Genomic DNA, 19,919 nt, shown 5'->3' with positions numbered 1-19,919 from the left:
TTTTATTTATATAATTTAGATACTGTGTTTAAGATATTTAGATTTTTAGGAAATTGCCCTTCTTTTTAGACTGCACAGGGGAAACCATTCTTAACTTTTTCAACTCCTGGTCAGAAAGTGCTCAGAACAAATGCGATAGAAAAATAAAGTGAAAAAAAAATCCTTCAGACTACAAAAAAAAATAATCAAATTTAAGTTTTGTCAAGCTGTTATATTCTTTTCTATATATTTTTTTACATGTAAATTCTACATTATGTGCCAAGCAAGATATTCCAGGTACTTTACAAAGGCTGAATTGTGATTGTCCCCTATAAGTAACACATACAACTTCTCTCAATCTTGTTGAGTCAGTGACCTTATTTCCCAGTGAGAAAAAGAGTCCAGTCAACATACTAAAACAAATCCACTATATATCTTCATGTAGCAAAGAGCATTGATAGAACGCCTGACACCAACCTGGCTTGATAATAAGGATGGGTGAAGAAGAAGCATTTGTAATTGAACCTGCCAGTGATAGTTTGTTTGTCATAGTAAGTCTGTCCATGGTGACAAAATGGATTGATAGATTATAGAGTAACTCTCAAACACAAAATCTAATTTCGTGTGCTGAAGATAGGGAAAAAAAATTCCCCAGTACGGCTAAAACCAGCACAAATTAAATCACCGGTTTCAAGATAGAGGCGTTAAGATGACAGCACATCTTGGGTATGATAGATGACACTCCACCTTTTAGTGTAATCAGTTGTGGTTCTTTTGCTTGGAGAAGACAGGGCTGGCTGTGCTGACGGTGTAAGATCATTGCTCATACTACGAATCTTCGACACTTTTCTGGCCTCGGGCACCAAACTAGACCCTGCACGCGCCGGGGAGTATACGACTGTTTCAATAGTTGGAGAGGCATCCTTTTGAGGGGAAACTGGAACTACGTGGTCACTTTTTCCATCTGGTTGAAATACAGCACTCTGCCTCTTTAATGGTGGAGGGCTAAAATTCAGGAATCTTACTGTTTTCACCTGCTAAAAATGAAATAGCATATTTATAACAGCGTCATGCGTGTATTTGTTTACATATCTCATTATCTCAAAGGTGATAATTGTTAACCTTATTTGCATTTGCCTACCCAGAATCCCTTGTGGTTGTGGAAGCACCATGAGATTTCTGAGGGAGAAACAAGCCTTCTGGCTTGTCTGGTGTCTGTGGATGAGTGTTTAATAATACTTCTACTACTTTACATATCTCTATATATATACACAATACATAATGCATTTGAGAATACTGCCTAAGATACCTTTAAAAATGTAGTTAATGGAGTAAATTTTTATTGCCAAGAATTCCTCCAAATTCATTACTAATACAGCTTTACTTCATGTTATCATTTCCTGCATATTAGTTTCTTTTTTTCTAATTGATAATCATGTGTTCAATCTAATTCTTAATTGATTTCTGTCACCCCTTTGGTTCACTTACATTCTGTATATAAAAAGACTATTTATACAAAAGACAGTTTCACCCATTATTGAAATAAACAATAAGATTTGCATAATATGCATTTCCATGTATTTAACCTGCCCCTACCTACATATGTACCCAGGGCCGGCCCTACCATGGAGCAGAGTGGGGCAATTGCTCCAGGCGGCACTTTTGAAGGGGCGGCACTTTGCTGCCCCAAGCCCTTTTTTTTTTTTTTAAAGCAGAAGAGAGAGAGGGCACCGAGTGGTTTTCGCTTACCAAGTTTTCAGTACCCGCTCGGCGCCCCTCTCTCCTCTTCGAGCCCTCTAGCTCGGTCTCAGTGCCGGCTTGTAATGTTGAGCGCAGGAAGATGACGTCATTTCCGGCACTCAGCATTACATGCCGGCACCGAGACCGAGCAGGGAGACTCACCGCAGGACTGCTGCGAGGTAAGTACAAAGGGGGGGGGGATATGGTAGATAATAGGGAGGGAGAGGAAGGGTAGATAATAGGGAGGGAGGGAGAGGATAATGGGGGGGCAGCAGAGGAAGGGTAGATAATGGGGGGGCATTTTAAACTTCGCTCCAGGCAGCATTATGCCTTGGGCCGGCCCTGTTGTACAGATAAGCAGTAAGCACCATGGTACTGTTTTTCCTGTTTTGGTAATTTTTTTTAGTTGAGGATTATTTTATGGTTAGAGTTAAGCTCACCACCAATTCACATCATGCCTAACAAGTCCTAACACTATACTAAAAAAGAAAATACCAAAACTAAGACAGAGGAAACAGAACCAACAGTGTGGGACAGATTAAATACAAGGAACCGAGAAACACACAGATATACAGGGAACTGGATGCCCACTTCTGTGGCAGCTTTTTATATAATAAACCAGAAGGGAAGAATAAGTACTGAACAGTAAATACCTTTTCAGAGCTAGCTTTAGGTGTGTCTGGCTTAACTAGTATAGACGAAGGAGCAGAGGTGGATGGTTTTGCTGCAGGTTCCAAGAACACAGAGCTAGTAGTAGAGTATCTCCTATAATCAACTCCTCTACCAACAAGAGATGTGTCATAGTGAATATATTGTCTTGACCAGGGTTCAGCATTTCCGAATACACCAGGTTGTGCAATATTATTTGGAATCTGATGTGGCTGTATAGTTGTAGTAGGAGATCTGGTGCTGTTGGTCTTGGCCACTGCAACAGAGTTGTTTTGCACAGTCTTCTGGCTAGGTGAACCTAAGTAACAAATATATCAAGTAAATCATTAGGGCTTGACCAACACACGAGGAGACAGGAAAAAATTCAATGATTTAACTTTATATTTTTTATTACTAATTATAAATATATCGCTCGTCAAACTGAAGCCGAAGGAATGCGATTTGCTGTAGAATCCCTGGTAACTTGGAATGGTTGTCCATGCTAGACTTGTGCATGTCCTTATAAATGTCCGAAAAACAAGGAAGGACCACCAACAAGACAAATGAAAACAAAGCAGAGAGCTCCGAATTTTTGTTTGCACTTAGATTTTTTGTTCGTTCTCTCTCATTCACAATCCCTCACTCTCTCTCTCAATGTCCTCCTACCTCCTCTGCCAGCTGCTTTCCTGTCTCCTTTTCCGCAGCTATGTTTCTTGTCTCGCCTCTTGTTCTTCTGACTTCGCTATTCTTTCTTCTGTCTTTCTTGGGCCACTTCTTCTCACTATCTGCTCTGTTGGCCTCCTGTAATACTTTTGCAAAAAGGCAGAGCACGCCTTCTCCATCAATTTGAGGAATGGGTGAGAAGCTGTTTCCATGGGTCACACTGTGGCTCTGACCTATTGTGGAAGTATTCCAAGAGTACTTCTGCAAAATGGGTGAGCCATCGCGCACGCCATGGAGACAGCCTCTCCTCCATTCCTCATGGGAGATGGTGTCTACAGAGGCTCCATCCTTTTGAGAGGCCTGGACAATGCAACAGATAGTGAGGAGAAGTGGACCAAAAAAAACAAGAAAGAATACAGAAGAAGTGAAGTACAAGAAGAGACAATACATGAAGTGGAGCTGCAGAAAAGGAGATGACGACACGTAAGTGGTTGGCAGAAGGTAGGGAGACATTGACAGAGAGCGTGGGAAAAAGAGTGAGTTAGAGTGAACAACAACGGATTGAAAAAGCCCTTTGAACTGAAAGGGAAGGAAACTAAATTTGTTGTCCAAAACCGAATGAACGAAAAACGAAACAGAAAATTTGAATCTGGGGCCAATCATTCTTAAAGACTGTGCTGGTGCAAAAAATTAATTATGTGAGTTGTGAAACATTAGTCAGAGAAAGAATGCTTCTAAATATTTAGATATATAAATATATATAACTCTTACTTTTCATAATACTGTTGTTCCCTCGTCGGAGAGGCACTGATATCATTGCCGATGATGTTGCTGTGATATTTTTGAATGGATCTGTTGAAGTGGAGGGCACAAAAAATGTCCTGGCAGGCTTACTATTGCCATTCTCTGAGACACTGCCTTGTGAGGAAACTGATGCATTACTTGAAACCCACTTAGTAGGATAAGAATGATGCTGTGGGTCAGAAGAACTTGAAGATTTTCTGGAAAATAAAAAAATATAAACATTATTTAAATAGGGCTATCCTATACAATTCTTTGGAGGAAAGGACCTCATTGCCATAAAGAATTAGCTCAGTATGGACCAGGGAAAATCACATGACTGACAATGGCAGCCTCCAGGCCAAGAAAGTTTATTGAATTAATGTGAACTACACCCAGAATTTTCTCAATGTTAACTAATATTACTGCATACAGCACTGTATTTTATGCTCAATGAGTAAAATTGGGGAGCATTTTTAATGTTTAATTTACCTGGTGCCCACATTCACTCTCATTCACTCTTACACCTTTTTTTTCATTCATGTTCTCTAAATATTTCCCTACATTCTCTTCTCTCTTTTATCTTCTCCAAGGAACATAACCTGGTGCAAACTTCTGCCAAAATGGTGGCACATTCGGTAACGTCCTATGCCCCGATTGGATGATCATGGAAGAGGACGTCACCAGAAGTGCTGCCTTTTTTGACATTTCATGCCAGGTTGTGTCCGCGGAGATGTGGTCGAAAAGGGAAAATAAAAGAAAGAAGAATAAGAAGGTGTAGAAGTAGAAGGAAAACATTTACAAAGCTTGAGAAAGAAAGTGAACGAAAATGCGAGTGAGAGAGTGCAAGAGAGTGAGTGAGAGTGTGAGTGAAAATGCCCACAAATTCCAGATGAAAATTCTGCTTCATTTGCTTCATTTTCCTCTGCTTCATAGGTGGTCTGGCCTCGTTTTCATGGCTTCATGCCAATTGCTGAATTTGCCAAAATGTTATAAATTAGCAATTTGTACAAATCGGAATGCACTAGTCTACTTTATATATTTATTTATACTGTATATTAATTTACGCAGTGCAAATAATATAGATTAAAAAATTAGAACGTATAGTTAAGGAAATATTAATTGTAGAGGAAGAGCTACAGTGATATTAGATGACACATAACAGTTCAGTGTTCTTGACTAAAGCAAGCTTTTCAATATAATTGCAATCTGTGTATTCATAAACCTGATTAACTCTATAACTTTACAAGAATGTTTTGGATGTTTGGCAATTATCTTCATTTTTTTATGTCACAGCAGCAGTAGGACCTTGCAAGAAAATGAGAAGGTCAGTTTAGCAGCTATAAAACGTTTCCACAACATTTCCTTCTACATTGTGAGTTGAAGGATGAAAAAAAAGGAAAAAGATCTCAAGGAAAAAAAAGAGAGGGAAGTTGTGATAGACATTTATTTAAACTACAGGAGGGAAGTTTAAAGAAGGAGAAATATTATATATATAATAATCTAAAACTAGATGGTCATAGATTTAGATGTAATGTAAGGAAGTTTTACCTTCCATCAGAAGTGATCGAGCATAATACAATGAAGAAATTTAAATATGCATGGTATAGGCATAAAGCTATCCCGATCTATGACAAGACCAAGGATTGATTAAGGTCACAGTCTTACATCAAGAAAAATAGGCAGATTACATGGACGCTATGGCTCTTATCTGCCATCTGGTCAGTCAAATGTTTCTAGGGGTTCCTTGAGAGAAATGCTACAACTACCCAGTGCCAGCTTACTGGGCATGTACTGATGTCCCTCAGCACAGCCAAGAGAGACCACTAGGCCAGTAGAAATTGTACCAACCTTACAGGCTATGTCCTCTAATAGGTACATCGATAGATACAGACCCTGTAGGGGGGATGTGAGGGCATGGTGCTGCCTTCTCATATTGGTATACGTAGTGCAGACATTCACTAGAGAACATCAGTGCATATTATTGTTTCTCTGATATAATTCATTTTAAATATATATGTTGGTGAAACGGTCATCTTATTTTACACGTTATCTAACGAAGACATGATTTGGGTATTTTGTCCTAGTGGTTGTGTGTAGGAATGTATCAAGTGAATTATTGTGGGGAAAGAATGGCTATAAGGCAAAATGCACTCTACTAGGAATGCCTCTCTTCTACTCATACATTCCTTATGGTTCTCCAGTGATATTACTACCGGTACTTGTTTACTTTACTGACATCACTTCCTGTATTTTGTGCTTTTATATGTAAACTTCCTGATTGTACAGGAAACAATGGGAATTTCGGAATAGAGCCCCTCATATTTTGACCCTAGATCACTTAGATGCATTCGTTCCATAAAGCTATTCCTACAAGTGAGTTATAAAGGATATTTATGTATTTTAATTATCGACGGAAGGAATCTTTCTGCATTACTGGTAAAGATTCACAAACAGGCCTCTCTTCCCTGCAGCTATAGTCTAACATCTCATAATTCAACCTAAACTATGCCATACGGTGCAATTTCGACTTTCCTGCCTCGTGTTATGTGCTATTGCCTGGAGAGGCTGATTTACAGCTTAATAATGCAGCGATAGCCTGGCAGAGCATCCGACGTACCAATTCATTTCATTAGCGTGGGTATTTCTGGAAGGAAAAGCCATTGTTATCAAGATATGCCTGTTCAGCAGCAATATTGTTCTCCTGATTATATTTCTATTTATGTCCCATTCTAGTTTGCATTTATTGTTATGGTTTCGGAGGAAGAAAACCAGAGAGCCTGCAAAATGAGCCACAGGAAGAGAAAACAGGGATTTTTATTCCCTTGCTGGCTGGTTCTAAGCGTTGATGCAGCTCCAACACAAAAAGCAATGATAATTTATGGAGCACATCGGCACATCGTTGTAAGGAGGGAGGGGTGGTGGAATAGCTGAGTTAAGAAGAAGGTATGCAATTGGGAAAACCATTTCTATTTGTTAAAGATGCCATTGTATTCTGCAGAAGTGAACAATAACACCTGTATTTTCTGTGCTTTCCTGTAGAAATGAGAGTAGGAAAGCACTGAAAGCCATATACTGTAGAAATAATCATTGAGCTACTCTGTCTGCAGGTATTAGACAAATATTACATTTTGTTGGTGTATGTCCAATAATTGTTTATGTAATCATAATAAATTAAATTATATCATATAGACTGTTGAAACATAATTCTTTTAAGTCTTACTTGAAACAGTGATTGTGGGTGATGGTAATAAAAAAAATTCCATGAAATGGTGCATGTCTGTGTCTAGTATAGAATGGAATGAGTGTCACAAAAACTTTGAGCATCTTTTCAAAAGTGACTTAGTCGGTCTTATTCATAGGACTTTTATATAGACTTTATATGGAAATAGCTTTCTACTAGTAGAACAACTAAAAACAACAGAACATATTCAATTAAAAACAAAAACAACAAAAATATTGTGAGCTCTTTCCAAACCACACATTGTCCGATCTTTGTAATTTTTCAAATGTTACTCCGTAGACTTTCATTCTAGTCGGTGTCTTGAGACTGGGTCACTCTATTGTTTATCACAATGCAGAATGATTAGGAGTGAGGATGTTTATCTAGTAATTTGGGCTAAGCTAGAATACATTAAATGACTAATGTGGAGCTGTCTGGGAAAAAAAAAATATACAAACATGCTTAGGAAGTGTGAATTTTCAGGCTGCATGTGGGTTTTCTTCAGGCTATTTGATTTAATATACCATTAAGAGCAATACGAAGAAATGTCTAATGTTGTATCAGCTTTCTGCACAGAGAGATACATTAATGATCTGTTAAAAGCTTTTCTTTTCTGCTCTATGCCAATACTTCTAACAATACCTCCCATGGATTTTTTTGACAGTCACTTAAAATGGGACCCACACATTATGGACATTTAACTTGGAGGTCAATAATTAAGCTACTCTAATAGAGCTAATGCATTTTGCTTGGTTCCATAATCTCTATGCCTCTTCCCTATGCAATTTCCCACTTTGTTCCTTTTAAACTAAATAGAAGTGGGCCATTACAAAATGTACTGAAATTACTGCAATGTAAGGGCACATCCTGATGGAGTTATTAAAGGAACACTGCAAACAAAATCTGCGCTAATTTAGTTTACTGTGAATGACGATCTAAAATACATTAATGTATATATGCCTCAGTGTTATCTCATGGTTTTTTTTCCAATGAGGCTTCTTTTTTAGAATTCTAATGTCATATATAAGTTCACTGAGCAGGTCTCAGAGCTGAGGACATGATTCCATTCTCTGTTGCTGCCACTCAGAGTTCCTGATAGAGCCATAAGTGGAAAGCCAAGAGGAGAGGATAAACAGAGAATGAGAAAAAGAGGAGAGAGAGTGTGAAAGCAACAAAATGCAAAGGAAAATTCTGAGATCTCTGCTTCTCTCTCTGCGTTTTCGTTGGGGGTCCCTCCTTGTTTTCGGACACGTAAAATTTGTGCAAATTCGAAATGCAAGTCTAATAGTAGATAGTTACTCTGTACAGAAAATGTGCAACCTGAAGGATTGTTTTTACAGTTATAAAAAAATGGAAAAGTAAAAATTGTCACTATCCCTTTAATTCATAAACATTAGGCTTGTACGGCCATTACAATCCACACTTCAACCATGCTTTGAACGCCATGATGTGCCCAAAGGTTTTGTTTTTTGTTAAGTTCTAACATAATATAGCAGTATGTAACAGAGGAGATCAGCTAACCTGTAAACTGGATAAACACAGTGGCTCGGAAAGATACCAATTTTTCCTGTCATGAGCGAGACACCTCGGAGCCAGCCCTCTTCAAATTTCCCCAAAACACGTAGGCCTTCTCCCTTCTGGATATCCATTTCCTCTGGCCTGCGAGCTATGTAGGGGTGTAGAGCAACACACCTAGCAAAATGAAAAAAGTTTTCAACTATGTATAATTACTGAATGTATTTGTGAAAAATGGATGACAAATAATTTCAGATGCATATTAGGGTGTATATGTAATATTTTATTTTAATGACATAACATTATCTATTCTCAGAGAGGGTAAGGAAAGTAAAGAAATCGTAAACCAAGAGGGATGATTTCACTATTCCTATGTAAATTGTCATTTCCTGTTGGGTTTTGATGGGCTGGTAGAACATGCTGTGGTGTAAAATCTGTGTATATTATGAGGTATTTAACAAATTACAATGGCCCTGAAGCAAATACCCCTAGGAAGCACATCACACAGTGATGTGCGGAGCTGTATAATGTCTATAATGTGATATTAAAGTGCCAAGGCATGCCAAGTACTTTTTATTGGCTGCTTGCTGCCATGTTATCGAATAAACTTTCTGAAAAGTATAGTCTTTGGGATTTTCATCAACAACCACAGAAAAAGTACAAACTGACGTGGTTTGTTCATTTAGCATTACAGTTATGGCTTGAAAAACTACATAGCTAAAGATTTACTGGCCTTAAGGAACAACTGAACTTTAGATGTCCTTTGTAGAACCAAAATTTGTAACACACTTTTTTTCTGTAAAAAGTATATTTGATTTAAAAAAAAAAAAGTGTTCATTCAGGCTTTCCTTGGAAAAGCAGAGTTTACTGGGTAAGCTTTGAAGTTCATTAGTCCATCTGCCTCGGATTGATGCGATGATCAAAAAGACCCTTAAATTAAATCCGACCCACATATCACATTCTAAAGTGGCCATCACCTTGGAAATACATCTTTTGTGTTCCTTAGATTTAGCTTAGAAAGAGAAACTTTGAAAGTAAGGGATTTTGTTGAGTTTTTTTTAGATTTCTTTTGCTATAGGATTGGCCGATGGTAACTTACATGTTAGCCAAAATAGTTTGCTGTGAATTTGGAACGGCAACTAAGGATGATCCGGTGCCTTGTGCCCCAAATGTGGTGTAGTATATTGAAGCATTAACCTAGGATGAAATGACATAGAATACATTTATAAAAATATACATTACTAATAGATTTCTCAGTGATCTTAAACTTGTGACATCATGCTCAAATATTACTATGACAGAAACAGATAATGACTTCCTATAATGTCAAAAGTGTTTGAAAATAGAATTGGTTTTAGTACATTGTCTTGTAATAGAACCAGTACAATTTGTTTACCATGGCTGCTGGTTGTTCAACATAGAAGACAATTCATGTGGAGTAGAATGAAAAAGGAATTTTCGGTTTCATGGTTAAGTGTTGCTTTAGCTGGAAAGAATCCAGTAAAATCGTTTAATACATCACCCTTGTGTTTCTTCAAGATTTTTTATTTTGTTCTAAGAATATCTTAGAAACATTGTACATCCTCTAACAAATCAGACTGTCTGTGTGTTCTCCTTTCAGTTGATTTACAGATCTTACTTTGATTGATAAGCGGGGAAAATAAAGATTTAAGCCAAAAGCTAAAAGGTCCATCCAGAGTAAGCAAGTCTCTTTGATTGTGTTAGGAAATGAAGGGTTAGGAAGAAGAATGAATGAACCTATTCACTAAAAGTCGAGGCTAGTATGTCCAGCTGACATTTTGCAAACTAGTTGAGGACCTTTGATGATCTCAACAAAGAACTCTGTAAAACTACAGAAAGAGTGCTAAGGCAGACATACACTACATTGCACATCTTGAGCATCTTGATGCCCCTTCTTGGGTCCAGTCATATTAATTAAAATACCTTTTTATTTTCTTGTAATTATATGAAATATGTGCTGGGAAATCTATACCCGTTTCTGTCTTTCTACCTTGTTTGTTTTGCTATAGCCTAAATATTTTTTATCACAAAAGCGGAGACTTAATTTAACTAATATTTTACTATCAATGAAAACAAGTTGTACAAATAGTTGTACTCCATATAGCAAATTTTGGGAGCACCAGGGGAAGTCTATGACCACAGATGCAATGTCTACAAACTGTACATCAGGTACATCAGGAATAGAAAGAAATTACTTAAGGATTTGGGTAGGAAAGGGACAGTTCGAGGTATGTAGAGAGAAATTGATGGTATAATTATTTGGTATACTGCAAATCTAGAGAATATCCATTTAATTTGTTCAGGTGGCTTTATTTGCACATAGTAGTGTTACTTATAAATAATTAAAAAAAAAAAACAGGTGTTATTTACATGCAAATATATGTATATTTTCAATACTAAATCTTCCTTAGGTCTGATACTAGTATACTAATTTTGTGAAAAAAATATTTCAGTATTTAGAGTATAAAAAGAAAATTATACCTATATCGTAAGAAAATGTAAGCTCTAAAATTATTGATTTAGCAATATGATTAATTATTAAATAATGATGTATCAAGTATATCTTTCCTTAAACATGTGTTTCAAAAACACAGATTACTTTTTCTGTCTGCCCCCAGACAGAGCATGTTAGCTAACATCCCACAACCTGATGACGTGTCTTATAATCAGCGTGGGATAATTTAACCACGTCCTACAATTCTCCTTGTCTTTGGATGAACGGTAATCCAACCCACAGCCATATCTGTCAAAACTGCCTAACCCCTTTAATGTGCAGCAAACTGCTTTACTTTTAACAGTAAGCGTATGTTTCAGGCGACCATTAAATTCTGTTTTTTTAGATTGCCGCGTTAACAGTTTGTAGTAACAAACAAACAAAATCAAAGCAATATTAGACACACAATTAATTGGTTAGATACAAAATACTCAAAAGCTCTGCACACATTGAAACGTCTCTGCCCTCCTCATTCCTATTTTCCTTCCTGTTTCCCTCCAATAAAGTAATTTTAAGTAGTTTTTTTTACATTGAGAAGATCCTGAGGTCATCCATTCTATGTGCAACAGAAGTGTTATTTTGACCCCATGTGTTGCTCATCTAACTCATTGCTTGGATTCTCTAAATACTTAAGATAACTTTACTACTTAACAGGCTTTGAAACGCAAACCACATACAATGGGAGAAACCAGCCAGGTCATTACAAATCTGCTAGGGGAGCCATTTGTCCACCTTTGTGCGAACCTATAAGAAGTTTGAGCAGGACCCTCCTCACCTGTTGTCTCTGTAAGTCAATTTGTTATGTTTCATACTACTTGTTAGGTCCTGTCTACCCATTGTACAGCGCTACAGAATTTGATGCCGCTATATAAAACCATAAATAATAATAATAAGGAACATCAAAGAGCACAAGAGCACAAGAATGGTGAGGGCTATACATCTCTCACTGCTTCCTGATGGGAGCAAATCTAAGTTTGTTGGAGCCCAAAACAAATGTTCAGGATACATTGAAGAGGGTTTCCCAGACTGTCTGGGACCAGATGTGAATCCAAGTAGTTATTTTGTTTCACTTCATAGAAAGGAGATACATGCTCAAACAAATCAGAAATGATACAAAAAATAAAGGCTGGACCAGAAGTAGTAGAAAGGTGCTCTTCTCACCAGTGATGTCTGCAATTCTGGACAAAAATGGGAACTCTGACTAATTATTTTATCACTGTTATCAGATAAAATCTAATTTTCAAAAATATTCTGTTTTCTTTCTGTGCACAACATGCTGTATTTTCTTTCTTCTTTATCCTACTTCATGTTAGCAACCAAAAGAATCATGTGAGTTGTTCAACAAGTGCAAACATACAATTTGTTCATGTGATAATATAACTCAAATACTGTACTCCAGCGTCTATTGGAGGATTGTTAATGGTTTAAACCCATTAGCAATTACTAGGATTAGTTAATGGCCATTGAATGTCTTATAAAGCTTGTTAATAGACTATGTGATTTATTAAAATCACCCTTAATTGGGGTCAAAATTTATTAGCCTTTATTAACGTCCATAAGGTTAGTTTCGTGAGCAGCAGACATGGACTGTAAAACCCAGCCTAGGAAGAAATGTTATAGCAAAGGAGCGACAGTTAACAAGACTATTCTTTGTGGCTGCTTACCAAAAAATTGAAAATGTGAAAGTGTTTAATCTGTGTCATAATTGTATGTGCATTATTCATTTTAAAAGCATCAGAGTGTCTGTAGTATGCTATGTTATATTTCATCTCAAAGCTGTTTAGGGTAGATAGAAGCACTGAGCTGTTCACCCCCTCCCTTGAAACCCGTTAGCGTGAAATTAGAAGTCCTGCAGCCGTAACAGAGGTTTCAGGCAACACCTATTAGCTAAAATCAGGAGCAGGAAGCTAGCCAATAGACCAGACAGTGGGTTCCAGTTGTAACCCTTTCACGGATGCAACATCTCAGAATTCATCCTAGCATTTCTCAAAACCCAGCAAGATGCATTTTGAGGTCTATCAAGAGACAGGTGTCTGTTGTGAGGACTACCATATCTACATATAAAATAATTAAGTAATCCGGCACACTTTTCTCTTGTAAAAAGTGAATTTGACTGCCCATTTTTAAACCTGATGTCAAATCTCAAGGTCTTTAGCTATGCCTTATGTTCATGGTGACGGAATACCTAATTTCGTGAATGCTGAATAGGGTTTTAAAGGGTTCCATACATTAATGAATGTCATATTAAACTGCATTTTAGTTGAAGGTAGAGTATAAAGCCTGCTATTCCGCAAACCCAGTGGACAGGGTGATAATTCGTACGTATCAAAAATCTCTTTGTAAACAACATTTATGGTATAGACTGTTTTCAGCTTGACTGTCTTGAGTGCCTTTTCAGCTGTAGCGGTAGAAAAACGGCCATGACTAAATACGGGTTGGTACAAATATATTCCCAATCTTACTTAATAGTCTGACCCTGATGTTGCGAAACATAAACGTACTGGAAATTAGAGCTTTTTTGCCACTTTTACCAATCCCACTTGGAGCTTAAAGACAATTTTTACCACATGGTTGTTCGTCCTTTTATGTAGTTAATAGTAATATATTTAAAAATACAGAAAGAATATAAAATCTTTATGTTCAGGAACAGTCCCTTAATACAGTCATATTTTTTTCTAAGGTAGCACAACAGACCCAGTGGTTACTGTTTGACTTTTCTCAGTGTGTCTGCACACTGACACAATTGACAGGATACATGAACCTCTGTTTCCAAGTAGCGATATACTTCAACCATCAGCACAGACTTGACAGTCTGATGTTCCATGTACCGACAGGGAAATACCACCCATGCTGAAAAAACTGTTAAGTACTAAGGTTGTCAACATAATGGTAGATTCTACAGGGATTTAGGGGTTAAACAATATGCTCATTGGCTTTTTACGTAGCTACCCATAGGCCGCAAAGTTTCTGTCAAGGCCTACCACTAGCCACTCCACAACTCCTCAAGTGTCTCTCTTTGGCAATTCGTAATGGTGGGTGGCTTATTTACCCAAGACTAAAGAGGACTAATTATTTGTTCTTTTTGTTGCTAATATTTTTGCATTGCTTCTCATAACACATTTTGGGGTTTCTAACTTTTATTTAGTATTCAGAGCATAATATTTCCTAAAATGCATCTGACCTCAACGTCTCGGTCGGGTGCTTATTTTTAAAATGTTTTAGAACTGATTTAATACAATCATCATAATCAGGGAATTGCTGTGGTAGCCTATTGTATGCGCACAATACCTAAAGAAATAGAATTACGAGAGGAAAATTGAAATGTTTCACTTGGAAGAGTTCCAATAAGTTACTTTAAATTAAATAATAAACTGTTTTAAATAGTTTTTAAATTCTTAAATAATAATGAGTTTTTGTGGTCTGGTGATATGCCTACTTCCATTAGAGGTACAATCGTATATTAGCAAAGAACTAAAAAACACTGAAGTTACTCTCTTTCTGTCAAAACTATTTTTTTTTATCTTAAAATTAGAAAAGTTATGTAGAACTTTAGAGAGTATTAAAATATTGTTTTGACATAATTATTCTTTCAAACTTATACTCCCACGGGTAATTCTATCAGTAAATTATAACTCATGTATTTTATATATATATATATAAAAAAGAAAGAACTAACAAGAAATCATATACATAAAAATGCAAAATGTGAAAGATGATGAGCAACATTTTCAGAACTCATAATAACCGGAAAAAGGAACATTTCTTGTTTGTATGACAAATACATTTTGTTATATTTATATTTGTATTGCATTTTTAAGAATGTCAGATATATGGCCTTTCATAAGGGATTTCCACTTCATATATTATTAAGATATACAGAGCAGTATGCCTTTTAGATGGAAGAATTTATAATGTGTATGGGATGTATACAGTCCATATCGTGTGGGGGTCATGTTTAGCATGTAGGATAAGAGTCTTTTAAAGTCCTGAATGACTTTGGTAGTGCCTGTGCTTGTTCAAACAGATGACTACCATAGTTACTGGCCTATTATAGATTGCAAAGAGAGGGGGTATTCAAATTAAAGGAATCAATGGGAAAAACAGACCTCTGTAAATTACGGGGTTATAATATCATGAATGTGTTAAGAGTAGTCTAGTAAGGAATCTTGTTTATCCTGAGTTTAGGTACTAAAACACTGGGTATGGGGTTCATAATACATTTTTTTTCCATATACTGGGCTGCTAATCCTGTTTAATTCAGACTATAAAAGGTATCGACCAAGTCATTCAATAGTGTAAAACTGATTGCTGTACCTTGACTGGTGAACTGGATAAAGGCTCAGCTTTCTCAATGACTGTAGGATTACTGGAACTAATGAGTATCGGGGTGCTGATTTCTGGAGTCTGCCGATCTACAGGAGAACGAACCATCTTGTTAAATGTATTTAATGCATTTGTAATCAAGTATTGTCTTGGGCTTTTTCGCCTTGCCTCTGGCATTCTGCGAATGGTGGCAGATTCTGAGTTTTTAGCCTTTGATGAAGATTTCTTTAATTGGGTGGGAGTTCTCAAATTGTTTCCTTTAGGTTTGTTCGATTCCAAAAGCTGTTTTGCAGTATGGTTCAGCTGCAAACAAAATAAAAATAATAATAATAATTGTGTCAAGTTGATCAAGCACAAGCTACTACTACTTTACTGTAAATGTAAGGTTACATCATTTATTGTCTATATACGCATTATAACTGGGAGACAGGGCAATTCCAGGCGTTGTAAAAGCATATGATGACTAAACTTGTGCATTCAGATTTGTATGAATTTCAAATTTAAAAATCAAAGCCCTGAAAATGATGAAAGCTTTTTGCTTCATTTTCGTCTGAAATTTGTGGGTCCACATTCACTCACGCTCACATTCTTGTTCACTTTCTTTCTAACGCTCTCTGAATGTTTCCCTACCTTCTCTACCACTTCACATAACCTGGCGTGAAGTTCTGCCAAAATGGTGGAGCTGCGATGACATATTCCCTGATCCTCCAATCTTGGAACACAACGTCGCCAAAAGCTCCAACTGAGGGCAAAATGATGGCACTTGCAGTGACGTCCTCTCCCCTGATTGGAGGATCGGGAGAGGATGTCAGTGCAAGTGCCGTCATACTACCCTCAGTTGGCTGTTTCGATGATTTCCTCGTCCCCGATTGGAGCATTGAGGAGGATATCACTGCAGTGCTGCCATTTTGGCAGAAGTTGCCAGGTTATGTCTACAGAGATGCAGACAAAGAAAGAAGATACCAGATTAAGGATTGAAGATTGAAAATAGAATAGAGAAGATTAAAATAAAGAGTTTTCCTTCAAGTGACATTGCTTGACACATCTTAGGCCATGCCGTAGTTCTGTTCTACATACCTCTACAAACAGGAGAGGAAAAAGGCCCACTTGATCCCCGATTTTGCCTTCTGCCCAATTATCATCCACTCTCCGGATAACACTGATAACATCATCCTATAAAACACAAGGTAATGACAGTTGATAATGCTGTAAATTAGAACTAACTGATTTACTGAAATGCTCAATGTAATTCAGAACTTTACAAGATTCTCCTGCAGTCAGTGTGATCTTAGAACCAGGTAGCCCCGGCAGCCATCTGGGGCACTTGAATGAGGGGGGCACCTTAGCGCCCAGGTGTGTACTGAGATATATGCTTGTGTGCTGTGCACACACAGAGTTAGAATCAGTAGGTGCGTGTGGATGTCAATGTACAAAGTTAGACTGTATGAAGTATCTGTGTAGGGTGTTAAAATGAGTGTGTGTTAGTGTACAGTGTTAGACTGTGTGGGGTGTCAGTGTACAGTGTTAGAATGAGTGTCTGTGGCGGTGTTGGTGTACAGTGTTAGAATGAGTACGTAGGGGTTAATGTACAGGATTGACAGTACAGATAGAATCAGTTGGTGTGTGTGGATGTCAGTGTACGAGGTTAGAGTGAATGTGTGTGTCTGCATACATTGTTAGATTAGGTGTTTATATTAGTGTACAGCGTTAGACTGTGTTGGGTGTCAGTATATATTGTTAGAGTGAATGTGTGTGCGGTGTCAGTGTACAGTGTTAGGCTCAGTGTGTGTTAGTCTACAGTGGTAGACTGTGTGGTTTGTCAATGTACAGTGTTAGAATGAATGTGTATGGCGGTGTCAGCATACAGCGTTAGACTGTGTTGGGTGTCAGTATATATTGTTAGAGTGAATGTGTGTGCGGTGTCAGTGTACAGTGTTAGGCTCAGTGTGTGTTAGTCTACAGTGGTAGACTGTGTGGTTTGTCAATGTGCAGTGTTTGAATGTGTGCGGGGGAGTTGTCAGCATACAGTGTTAGGCTATGTTGGGTGTCAGTGTAATCTGTTAAAAGCATAAGGGGGCACAAGTAAATACCCTTGCCTGGGGTGCCACTTGGTCTAGGGCCGCCCCTGCTTGCAGTGATGCCTTTTAATGATAAAACATAAAAATAACCAGTTGGACTTCTCACAAACTATATTTTTTAAGTAGTCTACCTATAATTAAAAAAGAAAATACATTTCCCCACCCACTGAGCCAATTATCCCCAGTGTTATTATTAGATTCCATTTGTGTAAACATTCCAGTGGCAAATTGTTAAAATTATTCCTTGTGTAATAACATCGAGGTCATAAAACGCAAACTGATTTAACACCAGCAACTGTAAAATAATTAGATGAAGAATAATATTTTAACACCAAATTTGTTATTTCTGCTATAGAGGTAAGTCATTTTGTTAATAGTATTCAGAAGCACAGGTATTACACAGATATCATTATTCTGAAAGTGTCTTCTTCACGGAAGTAACTAGAAACCGCCGAGCCCTGGTGCGAAAAATTACCCCCGGCCCCTCAACTTCAACAGCTGGTCTGTGTCATCATTGCCCCCACAAAATTGGTCTGTGCCTTCTTTGCGCCTTGCCCCTTTCTAATAAAATATATGTAAACACACTTACACAAATTACACAAACTTACTCATACTCACTAACATACACTCAATCTCACTCCACTTACAAAATTATACATCCACGCTCATACAAACACACAAGTACACATCCATGGTCACACACACAAGTCCACATCCATGATCACACACTAGACTTGGGCACCAGGGGGCTCTTCGTGTTCGTCTTCGTGCTCGTCTTCGGGGAAAAAAAAATCTTCGTATTCCGCGAATATTTGTCCGTTCCTGTCTTCTCTTCGGGCGAATATTCGTTTTTTCTTCGTTTTTTCCGGTTAAGGGGTTAATACGGGGTTAACGCGGCTCTGGCGCCAGTACTTTAAATGTGTCTATCAGCAACTCCATTGGTCGCCAGCAGGGGGCCTCCTGCTGTCGACCAATGATCACAGTACCATATATAGCTAATATATTCTCGGGCAGAATATTCTGCTACTCAATGTAAAACCAACAGAGGGCAGCATTCTGTCCGATGATATATTAGCCATATGTGGCAGTGTGTTAATTTTCATTTATTAATTATTTAAATAAAATATATTTCCATGATCCGCTGGTCTCCCCACTGCAACAGTTAAATGTCCGCACTCGCGGACATTAATTTTGTCGAACTTACAAACTCTTTTTTTCTATTTATTTTGGGTTTTTTTGTATTAAACTGTTAGACGAAAGGATCATGGGAATAAATGCAAATGAGCACACGGCCCCATATGGCTTATATATCTTTGGACAGAATGCTGCCCTCTGTTGGTTTTACATTAAGTAGCATATGTTTGAAATCCAAAGTTATTCTGCTACTCGACGTAAAACCAACAGAGGGCAGCATTCTGTCCAAAGATATATAAGCCATATGGGGCCGTGTGCTCATTTGCATTTATTCCCATGATCCTTTCGTCTAACAGTTTAATACAAAAAAACCCCAAAATAAATAGAAAAAAAGAGTTTGGAAGTTCGACAAAATTAATGTCCGCGAGTGGGGACATTTAACTGTTGCAGCGGGGAGACCAGCGGATCATGGAAATATATTTTATTTAAATAATTAATAAATGAAAATGAACACACTGCCACATATGGCTAATATATCTTCGGACAGAATGCTGCCCTCTGTTGGTTTTACGTTGAGTAGCAGAATAACTTTGGATTTCAAACATATGCTACTTAATGAAAAACCAACAGAGGGGGCAGCATTCTGTCCGAAGTTATAGTAAGCTATTTATACTAAGTTAAATGTCCGTACCGGCGACTTTGTTGGTCGCTGGCACTGACATTTAACTGACACAGTGGGGAGACCACTGGTGTCCCTGCTGTGTCAGTTAAATGTCCGTACCAGTGACTTTGTTGGTCACTGGCACGGACTTTTAAGCTAACTGGTGCAGCAGGGTCCCAGGTTGCTTTTTTTTTCTGCCTAGCAACTAGTGGTAAGGGGCCGTGCGAGTGAGCCTATTGGTCGCTTGCACAGCCCTTTACCCTACAGATTTCTGCTCCCGTTATCCAACGCAGCAATGCAGGGGTTAACGAGAGCGGAAATCAGGAATTAAAAAGGCTGTGCAAGTGAGCCTATTGGTCACCTGCAGGGTCTTCCTCTGGCATCAACCAATTGTTTGATGCCAGAGGAAGACCCTGCAGGTGACCAATAGGCTCACTCACACTGCCCTGTAACCCCTGACGACGAACCTTCTGATTTCCACTTCAGTCAACTCCCGCGATGCTGTGAAGATAAGGTAAGTTAGATGGGGGAGGGACCGGGTAGATTAGTAGACGAAGGCGAAGATTCTTCGTGTGTGAGTCTTCGTCTTCGCCTACGTTTTACCTGCACTGTCTTCTCTTCTTCATGTCTTCGGAACGAACACGAAAACGCACTCTTCGT

At 38.0% G+C, this 19,919-nt stretch overlaps 1 protein-coding gene across 1 annotated transcript in view; it reads right to left on the bottom strand.

Annotated features, from left to right (window-relative positions):
• Positions 1-361: 361 nt before the first annotated feature.
• SH3RF2 (SH3 domain containing ring finger 2) overlaps positions 362-19,919 on the bottom strand; it is a 62,750-nt gene continuing 43,192 nt past the window's right edge. Inside the window, exons 4-10 of the mRNA XM_053464967.1 lie at positions 16,464-16,559; positions 15,378-15,689; positions 9,648-9,745; positions 8,555-8,725; positions 3,802-4,031; positions 2,373-2,686; positions 362-1,016 (exon numbers count right to left, since the gene is read on the bottom strand). Of these exons, the coding sequence (XP_053320942.1) occupies positions 684-1,016; positions 2,373-2,686; positions 3,802-4,031; positions 8,555-8,725; positions 9,648-9,745; positions 15,378-15,689; positions 16,464-16,559 (1,554 nt within the window). The 3' untranslated portion in view covers positions 362-683. The remainder of the gene's footprint in view (positions 1,017-2,372; positions 2,687-3,801; positions 4,032-8,554; positions 8,726-9,647; positions 9,746-15,377; positions 15,690-16,463; positions 16,560-19,919) is intronic.

Source organism: Spea bombifrons, chromosome 4 (genome assembly GCF_027358695.1).
Source record: "Spea bombifrons isolate aSpeBom1 chromosome 4, aSpeBom1.2.pri, whole genome shotgun sequence".
In the NCBI taxonomy this organism is placed as follows: Eukaryota; Metazoa; Chordata; class Amphibia; order Anura; family Pelobatidae; genus Spea; species Spea bombifrons.
The sequence above is the reverse complement of the archived record's forward strand: the minus strand, read 5'-3'. Positions and strand labels throughout refer to the sequence as shown.